Consider the following 11,332-nt stretch of genomic DNA (forward strand, 5'->3'; position numbering starts at 1 on the left):
ATCGAATACTACTAAGGGACAAAATCAATGGATTCATGCAACAATGTTGCTGACTTTCAAAATAATTATGCTGAGTAAAAGAAGTCAGACAAAAAAGCACATTATGCCTGATTCCAATTACACAAAATTCTAGGAAATGCATAACTCGTCTCTAGTGACAAAAAACTGATGAGTGGTTGCCTTGGGATGGGGAGGGCAGGAGGGAAGGATCACAAAGGGGCAAGAGGAAACTTTCGGGGGTGATGACTAAAGTGATGGGGTCACAGGTATGTACCTAGGTCAGAACTTAACAGACTGTACACTTTATATGGTTTATTGTATGTCAATTCCACCTCAAGAAAGCTAAATATGGAAGAGATATATTTATATAGAGGATCAAAATAATGAATCAACAGAACACTCCCTGTATCCATCACCCAATTTAAAAAAGTAAACGTTACCATAATTTTTGAAAATTTCTGTGTTCCCTGACCCACCCGAAAGCCAAGGCTTTCTTGTTAAAAACAGATGAATGCTTGAAACTACTTTCTGTATACTTTAGGGTTTTAGGTTCCCCAACACGAATATTCTGGGGACTATTTTTATCTAAATTAGCTGAGTGACGGAGCAGTCACGCACAATTTGAAGTTGAAACTTGCCCTTAAAAAAATGGGAAGCCCAGAACTGTGACTCAAAAATAATCCTGTTGAGTTATGAACGTCTGAGAGCCTCGATCCAGAATGCAAAAGGGGGGAAACTCTCGTTAACTGTGGTCAGGCAAGCGTGTCTTCTCATTTCCTCTTTTTAAAAACAGGGCTGGGGGAGGAGAGGGACCAAAGGGTGACAGGAGGCGGTCACTTGGCAGCAGCCTCCTAGTACGGTTTAGCCAGGCTCCACCCACGGGTTCTGTTTTCTTTGCAGATGTCATTGGAGGACCCGGATGGGGTGTGTACGAGAGCAGCGTGCATATAAAACTCCAGCAGGAAACCAGCGCTAGTTTCCAAACCCAGAGAAGGAGAAGCAGCAATAGATCTGGAAGAAGGGACTGTAATCAACTTTCCTTCTAAGGAGAAGCTGGGAAATTTCTCACTTCGCTTCATGAAAACGAAGCTGAATCTTTTGCCCAGCGCCTATTAAATAGGTGAAATGGGCCTCTCGCCCACGATTTGACTTGAGCTGTGTCTCTCTAGCCCGGCCAGTTCTTCTTTCCTCCGCAGCGGATTGGCTCTGGCTAGAAGCCTACCTCCTGCAATAAAGGAGTCTGGTTGCTGGGTCTCTAACGCGTTGATCTTTTTCTCTTGTTGGTGATGGCGCTTATCATCTTTACCCTCCGGCTGGCCATCGGCATCCTGCTATTTCCCATGTTCCTGCTGAACCTTCTGGGCTTGTGGAACCAGATATGCAAAAAATGGTTCCCTTACTTCTTGCGGAGGTTCACCGTGATGTACAACGAACAGATGGCGAGCAAGAAGCGCGAGCTCTTCAGCAACCTGCCCGAGTTTGCGGGCCCCTCCGGGAAGCTCTCTCTGCTGGAAGTGGGCTGCGGCACGGGGGCCAACTTCAAGTTCTACCCGGCTGGATGCAGGGTGACTTGTATCGACCCCAACCCCAACTTTGAGAAGTTCTTGATCAAGAGCGTCGCCGAGAACCGACACCTGCAGTTCGAGCGCTTCGTGGTGGCTGCGGGGGAGAACATGCAGCAGGTGGCCGATGGCTCCGTGGATGTGGTGGTCTGCACCCTGGTCCTGTGCTCCGTGCAGAACCAGGAGCAGATCCTCCAGGAGGTGTGCCGAGTGCTGAGGCCGGTGAGTGAGGCGGTGCAAGGGGGACTGTTTAGTGGCAACCACTATCCCCAAGGGTAGTTAGTTCTATCAATTTCAGGTGGATCGGACGTTCAACCATAAAAAGGGCAACTAGGAGAGAAGGCACTGTTGAATTTTGTAGAATCTTAGAGTTGGGAAGAAGCTATAAAGGGAAAGACTGATTCTGAATACACAAAAAGTGTAAAACTTCGACAGAGGGAAAAAAAATACTATAAACACAGTAAAGTACAAAAACATAGAAGTATTTGCCAGGGATGACAGACAAAAAAAGGTTAACTTCCTTCATATTAAAAGACATTACAAATCAAAAGATCAGTAGGATTTTTTTTTTTAAACAATAAGAAAAACACAAGAGAAAAATAGGTAAACAGCAGGAATGGAAATATAAATAAAAATAGCCAATTATATGCCGGGGGCCTGGGTGGCCCAGTTGGTTGAGCTTCACCTTGATTTCTGCTCAGGTCATGATCTGACAGTCGGTGAAATGGAGCCCTCAGAAGGGCTCCATGCTGACAGTGGGGAGCCTGCTTGGGATTCTCTCTCTCTCTCTCTCTCTCTCTCTCTCTCTCTGCCCCCTCCACCCCCCACTCTCTCTCAAAATAAATAAATAATTATTTTAAAATAGCCAATTATGTGATAAAAATGCTCAACCTTACACGCAATTAAAGAACAAAATAAAGCCAGATACCATTTTTACCTATTAATACTATCAGAGGCTTTTAAGGCCAATATGGTATTATGGTTTTGGGAGGCAGGACATCTTCCTTTACATTGGAGGAAGTGCCCTCTTTCGAGGGTAATTTGATAATATCAAAATTTATCAAAATATCAAAAGGTGCACAGAGTCTTTTCTCCACTAATTTATCCCATAGTTATACTGCACAAATATGCAAAAACGTGGCCATATGCAAAGATATTGGTTAGAGTATTTATAATAGCATAAATTGGAAATAACCTACATGTCCATCGACAGGAGGCCATTCAAGTAAACGGTCACAGAGTATAGAAGAATTCTGTGCAGTTGTTAAAAAGAACAAGGAAGGGTTACCTATGTTGATATGGAAAAAATCCCTAAGAGATCATGTTAAATGAAAAAAAGCAATCAAAGCATAGACAATTAGGTAGAGTATAAGTGCATGGGATATACATATATATGTATGTATGTGTATATATACATATACACACACATATACATACACATATATATGTGTGGGATATACATATATATGTATATGTATATATATGTATACACACATACACACACATATATGCATATGTATATATGTTAAAGTGTGGGATATACATATATACATATATGTGTATGTATATATATGTACACACACATATATGTACACATATATATGCATGTGTATATATGTTAAAGGAAATGACAGACAAAAAACTATTAACAATGGTTACCTCTTGGGAATGGGATTGGATGCAGGGGAAGAATCACTTTTTTTTTATTTTTTATTTTTTAAAATTTACATCCAAATTAGCATATAGTGCAACAATGATTTCAGGAGTAGATTCCTTAGTGCCCCTGACCCATTTAGCCTATCCCCCCTCCCACAACGCCTCCAGTTACCCTCAGTTTGTTCTCCATATTTATGAGTCTCTTATGTTTTGTCCCCCTCCCTGTTTTTATATTATTTTTGTTTCCCTTCCCTTATGTTCATCTGTTTTGTCTCATAAAGTCCTCATATGAGTGAAGTCATATGATTTTTGTCTTTCTCTGACTAATTTCACTTAGCATAATACCCTCCAGTTCCATCCACGTTGTTGCAAATGGCAAGATTTCATTCTTTTTGATTACTGAGTAATACTCCATTGTATAATTATACCACATCTTCTTTATCCATTCATCCATCGATGGACATTTGGGCTCTTTCCATACTTTGGCTATTGTTGATAGAGCTGCTATAAACATGGGGGTGCGTGTGTCCGTTCGAAACAGCACAAGTGTATCCTTTGGATAAATGCCTAGTAGTGCAATTGCTGGGTCATAGGGTAGTTCTGTTTTGAGTTTTTTGAGGAACCTCCATACTGTTTCCCAGAGTGGCTGCACCAGTTTGCATTCCCATACTTTTCATTTTATATCTTTTGGTATTGTTTGGAATTCTTTATACTTGCATGTAATTTTTACCTATTACCTTTATTATTTTTTAATAGTTTTATTCTAAACATAGTTGAACATAGATAAAGTATGGATGTCTCAACATTTGAATTCACTGCTCTAGTAGAACAGGATGCTCTGTAATCCCCAGTTTTATTTTCTAGTAGAGAATGTTCCTCAGGAAGAAAAGGACTTGAGATGGAGTTTACAGGCAATGATATAATTCTGTCTTTGGTTCAAGGATAGGCCAACATCAAAATAGTAAATGAAAAAGTTCTGCCTCTTAACCCAAATGCTGGGTTTTTGTGTCCTGAGACTGGGCACTAACTGGGCAATGTTAGCAAATGTTTTGCTTACAGTGTTATCCCTACAAAACAAGTAATTCTGACCCCCGTTTTAATAGCACTCTTAAGGAGATCACATTCTTTGTAGCCTTCTACTCTCTACTGAATATAACCAGGAGCTTTATTACATTGTCATTTAACCTTCACAACAGTCCTTTAAAGCAGATACTGTCTTCATGTTGTTTTGAGGAAACAGACTCAGAGAGGTTAAGAAATTTGCCCAAGGTTACACAGCTAGTAGGTCTCACTTCCTTTTATTTATTATTTATTATTTTTGTTTGTTTGTTTAGAGAGAGACAGAGAGAGAGAGAGACAGAGCGTGAGTGTGTTGGGGGGCAGATGGTTCTAAATCTAAATATCTAGCCCAGATCTTTCTTCTAACCCCAAATCTGCATATCCAGCTCTCTATTCAATAGTCACCTGAATGGGTGACAGGCATCTATCTCTAGCTTAAACCTGTGTGACCCTTGGGGTAACACTGGCCTCCGTGGGTCTCCTCCTTTCTCTCCTGCTCTAGTCTATGGATTTTTTTTTTTTTTACCCAATCAGGAAATTCCAAGTTTTCCATTCCTGAACTTATACTTACATTCCTGTCTTATACTTACCCACAGAAATGGGAAACTCCCACCTCTAAGCTCTCTGCTTGGGATAGGCAAGATTAGGGTAGATAGAAGAGGCTAAGAAGAGTGTGGCCGTCATCACAGGTTTTGGAGGGGATTTGGAGGTCCCTTTCCCCTTACTTCCCAAAGAGGTAGATAGGTAGGAGACTTCTGAAATCCCCGATAGTCTATACCCTCCACTGTGTCTATACTTCACCTACATTTATAGGACTGCCCTAGATGAAAGCAGCAGTTGCTAATTCCTACATGACAGTGACTTACGTATCACATCCACCGAATAAAATACCTAATGACACAAAGGTACCGTGACTTCAGTAATGCTTTTGATGCTTCAGCGTTTTATTATTAATTATTATTTATTATTATTTATTATAATGTATTATTTATATATTATTAGATATTATATATGCAGTATATATTATATATTATTATTATATATTAATATTATATATATTATTTATTATAATTTATAATTTATTATTATTTTTGAAAAAGACACATTTATTCAGTGTCATGATGAGACTATTACATTTAGCAATCAACAGCAGGGGTGCAAAAAAAAAAAAATCTACACTAAAACCCTTTGTTGGGAGGCTCCCGGGTGGCTCAGTTGGTTAAGTGTCGACTTCGGCTCAGGTCATGATCTCATGCCTTGTGGGTTCGAGCCCCGCATCAGGCTCTGTGCAGATAGCTCAGAGCCTGGAGCCTGCTTCAGCTGCTGTGTCTTCCTTTCTCTCCACCCCTCCCCTGCTTGCACTCTGTCTCCTTCCCTCTCTCAAAAATAAACAAGCACTTAAAAAAAAATTTTTTTAAAAAACCAAACCTTTGTTGGAATGCTTTATGCTTTCCGTAGAACAGAAACTAAAATACCTTGTTATACAATTAGTCACAAATACAGTCCTCGAGTTTTTTGCCCATACACATGAGTATTGTCTAAAATGTGTCTTCTTTGTAGCAGCTAGGCCCTGCCACCCCTGTGCTTGGCTGAGTTCACAAAACTGTTGGAACCTGTAGCTTCCCTGCCACTTCTCTGGCTCTTCATTCCTGCTAAGTTTTGTGTCCTGGTAGCAATTAAAACCTAAAACCGTCCAACTTCGGCTCAGGTCATGATCTCCCGGTTTGTGAGTTCGAGCCCCGCGTCGGGCTCTGTGCTGACAGCTCAGAGCCTGGAGCCTGTTTCAGATTCTGTCTCCCTCTCTCTGACCCTCCCCCGTTCATGCTCTGTCCCTCCCTGTCTCAAAAATAAATAAACGTTACAAAAAAAATTAAAAATAAAATAAAATAAAAATATTTTTTTAAACCTCTGCCACTGCCATAGCTGCTGCTGCTGCAACCACCATAGCCACGCTGGGTTTGTGGTTTGGCAGAGTACTGGCCTCCACCACCACAGGGGCCAGAGCTTCCGCCCCCCCAAATTGCCTCCTTTCCTGGGTCTAAAGTTTAAAGATTGGCCGTTGTAACTGTCAAAAGCATTACAGCTTCCGCCACCTCCAAAGTTGCTTCCATCATTACCAAATCCGTGACAGCCATCCCCACTGCCACTGTATCCATTGCCACCTCGACTGCCACCAAAGCCACCTTGCCCACTGCAGTTTCCTCCACGACCAAAGTTGTCATTCCCGCCAAAACCACCTCCGTGACCACCACCGAAGTTCCCAGAACCACGTCGACCTCTTTGGCTGGACGAAGCACTGGCCATCTCTTGCTGAGATACGGCTCTTCTGACTTCACAGTCGTGGCCGTTCACAGTCTGGTATTTTCGAATGACAATCTTGTCTACAGAGTCACGGTCATCAAACGTCACACAAGCAAAGCCTCTCTTTCTGCCACCTCTTCGGTCAGTCATGATTTCAATCACTTCAGTTTTCCCCTACTGTTCAAAATAATCTCTCAGGTGATGTTGTTCAGCGTCTTCTTTAATGCCACCGACCAAAATCTTTTTCACGGTTAAGTGCGCACCAGGTCCCTAAGAATCTTCTCTCTCTCTCTCTTTGGTTCCACAACTCTCCCATCCACCTTGTGTGGCCTTGCATTCACGGTTGCGTCCACCTCCTCCACAGTGGCATAGGTGACAAACCCAAAGCCTCTGGAGCACTTGGTGTTTGGATCTCTCATTACCATACAGCCCGTGAGCATTCCCCATCTGGCTCCTCAGATGCTCATCGGTTGTTTCAAAGCTCAAACCTCCAATGAAAAGCTTCTGTTCAGGCTCTTTAGTATATTCTGACTTAGACATGATGGCTGGGGGAGGGGAGACTTTCACGATGCTGACTTGGCGGTGTCCACGGGCTGATGCTTCAGTATTTTAATTCATCATATCATTTACATCCTTGTGACAATGGTACAAAAGTGTAAGACATGCTTATTCAGTCTCAGGCAATGCTGGGTGTGGATTCAGACTCTCCCACAGGTTTGCAAAACAGAACCCAAGAGCAATTCTCAGATGAAGTAAAAAAAAATTTTTTTGTATGTATGTATATAAAGTTTATTTATTTTGAGACAGGAGGGGAGGGACAGAGAGAGACAGAGACAGAGAATCCCAAGCAGGCACCATGATGTCAGCACGGAGCCCCATGCAGGGCTCGATCCCACTAACTGTGAGATCCTGATCTGAGCCAAAATCAAGAGTTGGGCTGAGCCACCCAGGCACCCCCAAATTTTTGTTTTTAAATAAAAGTAGAAGTTAAAGAAAATGTGCCATTAAAAGGCAAACAACAAACTGGGGGGAGACATTTGTAGTATATGTTGCCTTATTAAACTAAATGCCCCCACTAAGCAGTAAGAAAAACCCAACACCCTACTAGAAAACTGATGAAGGACATAACAGACAAATCGGAAGAGAAGAAATCCAAATCGCCAATAAGGTTTAGCGAAAGATGTTATCTATATTAAGGATATTAAAGATGTACACATTATTGAAAATGAAATACCATTTTACCCATCAGCTTGCCAAGGATCCAGAGGAAAAAAGGATTGAGAAGAGTTTATTGGAAATGGGCACTCATATGCATTGCTAGTATGAATGTAAACTTGCTATGACTCTTCTGTAGGGCAATTTGACCACCTGTACCAACAGTTTAAGGCGGCACAGACTTTGGACTCAGCAGCTCCACTTTTTAGCAAGTTATTTTTTTGGAAATAATTAGAGGTTGTCACAGAGATGTACGGACAAGGCTATTCACTGTGATAGTATTTATAATGATGAAAAACTGGAAATAACTTCAATGAGAATGGTCAAAGGAGACATGGTACCTTCAGTGGTGTGCAATGTTGTGTGAAAAGTTTTTAAATCATGTTTTAGAATAATATTCGAACACATAAACAAAGCAGGTTACAAAAGAGAATGTACATTCTAATCCTAGTTTTAGGGAAAAAATAAATATTCACATAATATGAATTTTTTAACGTTTATTTGACAGAGAGTGTGCATGCACAGGAGAGGGGGGAGAGAGAGAGAGAAAGAGAGAGAGAGAGAGGAAGAGAGAATCCCAAGCAGACTCCTTGCTGTCAGCACAGAGCCCAACGTGGGGCTCAATCCCACTAACCATGAGCTCCTGACCTGAGCCAAAACCAAGAGTCAGACGTAACTGACTGAGCCACCCAGGCACCCCTATATGATCAGAAAATATGTGTTAATTGCCTGAAATTGGCAGCGCTGTATAAAATTTGACAGAAGGTGAGACTATTGGCCAAAATGGTGCCTTAGCAGGTTTTAATTTATCCATGCCTTTTCATGAAGTTAGCCTCTGGGGCCACTGAAATCGAAGCTTCTTCAGTCATCTTATAAACCTGTTCTGACAAAACCAATATGCGGGGTTTGTTTGTTTGTTTGTTTGTTTCTCAGGGAGGGGCTTTCTATTTCCTGGAGCATGTAGCCGCTGAGAGCTCAACTTGGAATTACTTCTGGCAACAAGTCCTGGATCCTGCATGGTACCTGCTGTTTGATGGGTGCAACCTGACCAGAGAGAGCTGGAAGGCCCTGGAACGGGCGCGCTTCTCTAAACTTGAGCTGCAGCACCTCCAGGCGCCACTGCCCGTGGAGCTGGTGCGCCCTCACATCTGTGGATATGCTGTGAAATAGCAGGAGCAGGGGCGTAGAGCTGCGTGGCTCAGATGGCTTAAGGCTACAGTTTTATTTACACTCACAATACTAATTGGGAGAAAGGAAACCTTTTTTTTCTTTTTAAGTAAAGTTGAATTTCATCCCTAGAAGTTTATGTGATAACCCGTTTAGCCATTTTCTGTTGGCTCCCAGAGGACCAAAACCAAAGCAAACGCAAAACAGGACTCTCCCTTAAAAGGAAACACTGGACTTTCATAATTGAAGTTTACCATTATCCCCAAACTTAAGTCTGTAACTTCAAAATCCTCCCAGCTGTCTTTTTTGTCTTTTAATATCATAGATTTTTATAATTTTTTCATGTTTTATTTCTGAGAGACAAAGAGAGTGAGCACAAGTAGGGGAGGGCAGAGAGGAGGAGACAGGATCTGAGGCAGGCTCTGTGCTGAGAGCAGAGAAGCCAATGTGGGGCTTGAACTCACGAACCATGAGATCATGACCTGAGCGCAAGTCAGACGCTTAACCGGCTGAGCCACCCAGGCGCCCCACAACTGTCTTACTTACATGGTCACCTGACAGATTTTAATTGTACCCGCTTTTTGCGAGCTTGGCGCTGTAAGTCGTCAAATCACTCAAGAGAAGACTTTGAAAGGGGAGACGTGACAAGATCTTAATAACTCACAAATTGAATAAAGAAATCCTACCCAGGCGAAAATCCTAATCTGAACAGCCCAGATTTTTTCAGAAAGAAAGCTGAATGCATGTGTTTTTCTTAGGATCGCGGGGCTGGTTTTCAAAATTAATGGACCAGGATGCCACACCTAGTTCTGCCCAGCTTTACTGTGTTTTCTCCAGTATTCCACCCACATTTGTTTTCCTGCATTCCAGTCTTCAACTCTTAAGGTGAAGAGTGTGCTTGACCCATTAGTATGTCCATAAAAATAGTTGAGATACTTAAGGTTCTTGACTCCATTTTCCTGATTATGTGGCATATACTTTGCTGGATGTCTTAAATTGTAGGCAAGGAAAAGGGCCACTGTAATTAGGAAAACCTTGGGTAATTAGGTACACTTTGTAAGAACCCCTATAACCCAGGCAATCTGTGAATCTGTCAAGAAGTAGACACATATTTTGGAGATAATTCTGACTAAATGTCCCCTCTTGTCCCAAGATGATTTCTTTGTTCCTTGCCACTCTGGGAACCTCTGAAGTGTTAGGTTGGTCAGAGGGCTTAAGAATAGCGTTTTCAGCAATAGTCTGTATGTATTTTAATAAATTTAGTATATTTTCTGAGATGACTTCACAAAAGGACTATTTTAATTATCAAATCAATACATTCATATAGATTTTAGGAATGGAAATAAATGGCTTATGTCTTTGCTGGCTTGGCTTCATTTTTTTCTTTTTTTTTTTTAATGTCTGGAAGGGGAAAATTAAGCTATTTGAACATACAGATTTATGTTTCTAGAGCCAGGTAATTGCTTACAGAAAGCAGAGGGAGGATCAGAATGGATTTTGAAAAGTTCAAGTCCAAAGACCTCCACTTGTAACATTCATAAAGCAAAAAGGAAGGAAACATAACGATTCTCACTCTCTTGAACATGAAGACAGTTACTGCTATGGTGAGGTTCGGATAGTTACCTAAGGCCTTCTGAGCTCTAGAACAGGGATCTCCTCCCTCTGCAGCCGCTCCGAAGTAGGGACCTCCTTATCCACCCCACTTCACTATCGGTTAAGGTAGTCCAGTGCTTGAGAACTATGAAAAACCACAGGTTGACATGCTGAAATGTTATCAGCATGTTGAAAGGAATGCCATATAGCACAATGTACTAGGTACATTCTTATCAATTCCCTCTTGTCTAAGTGGTGTGGCAAAGTTGATCCTTTCTGTGGAGAAATAAATAAATAAAGTTTCTTACATTCCACGAGTTCCCGAGCAAGTCTTAGAAGCCCTAATTCCTGAAACTACAAGACCTGTCTTGACATCATGGCTGCCATAGCACCTCCCCACTGCTTTCCTCCACAGGCCAGAAGACACACGTTTGTGGTCATTCCGACAGCCTGTGGAAGTGACCTAAGCCCGTGCAAAATGGAAACCGGAAAAGGTAAAACGGGTCCAATGTCTTTTGGGTCCTGTGTTGGTTAGGATTCCTTTGATTGCAAGTGACGTGACTGTTCAACCAAAAAAAGGCATAAGCAGAAGAAAGACCTTCAGACTCAAATTAGTGAAAAGCACAGGGGCCGAAAGCCTCCCTCACGGCTTGAGCAGGGCTCAGCTGATGTGATCAGATGTCACATCTGCCCTTCCTGACTGCCCTACCAGGTGGTGAGTCTGTGGAAGTGGTGCCAATCTTCATGCTTCCCCAGGGCCAAGGCCAGTTGGAAAGATC

General features: G+C 42.0%; 1 protein-coding gene across 1 annotated transcript; it reads left to right on the forward strand.

The window, feature by feature from the left end:
* The first annotated feature begins 921 nt into the window (after window positions 1-921).
* TMT1A (thiol methyltransferase 1A) lies at window positions 922-10,321 on the forward strand. Its single transcript, XM_027036134.2, has 2 exons — window positions 922-1,784; window positions 8,727-10,321. The coding sequence occupies exons 1-2, from the start codon at window positions 1,287-1,289 to the stop codon at window positions 8,961-8,963; spliced, it is 735 nt and encodes a 244-aa protein (XP_026891935.1). The 5' UTR covers window positions 922-1,286; the 3' UTR covers window positions 8,964-10,321.
* The last annotated feature ends 1,011 nt before the right edge of the window (window positions 10,322-11,332 follow it).

This window comes from Acinonyx jubatus, chromosome B4 (assembly GCF_027475565.1).
Source record: "Acinonyx jubatus isolate Ajub_Pintada_27869175 chromosome B4, VMU_Ajub_asm_v1.0, whole genome shotgun sequence".
In the NCBI taxonomy this organism is placed as follows: domain Eukaryota; kingdom Metazoa; phylum Chordata; class Mammalia; order Carnivora; family Felidae; genus Acinonyx; species Acinonyx jubatus.

Excerpts from the sequence above, each read along its gene's own strand:
- TMT1A (XM_027036134.2), top strand. The coding sequence starts at position 1,287 with ATGGCGCTTATCATCTTTACCCTCCGGCTGGCCATCGGCATCCTGCTA. Across the intron at positions 1,785-8,726 it reads TGTGCCGAGTGCTGAGGCCG|GGAGGGGCTTTCTATTTCCT; the intron begins GTGAGTGAGGCG and ends TTTGTTTCTCAG.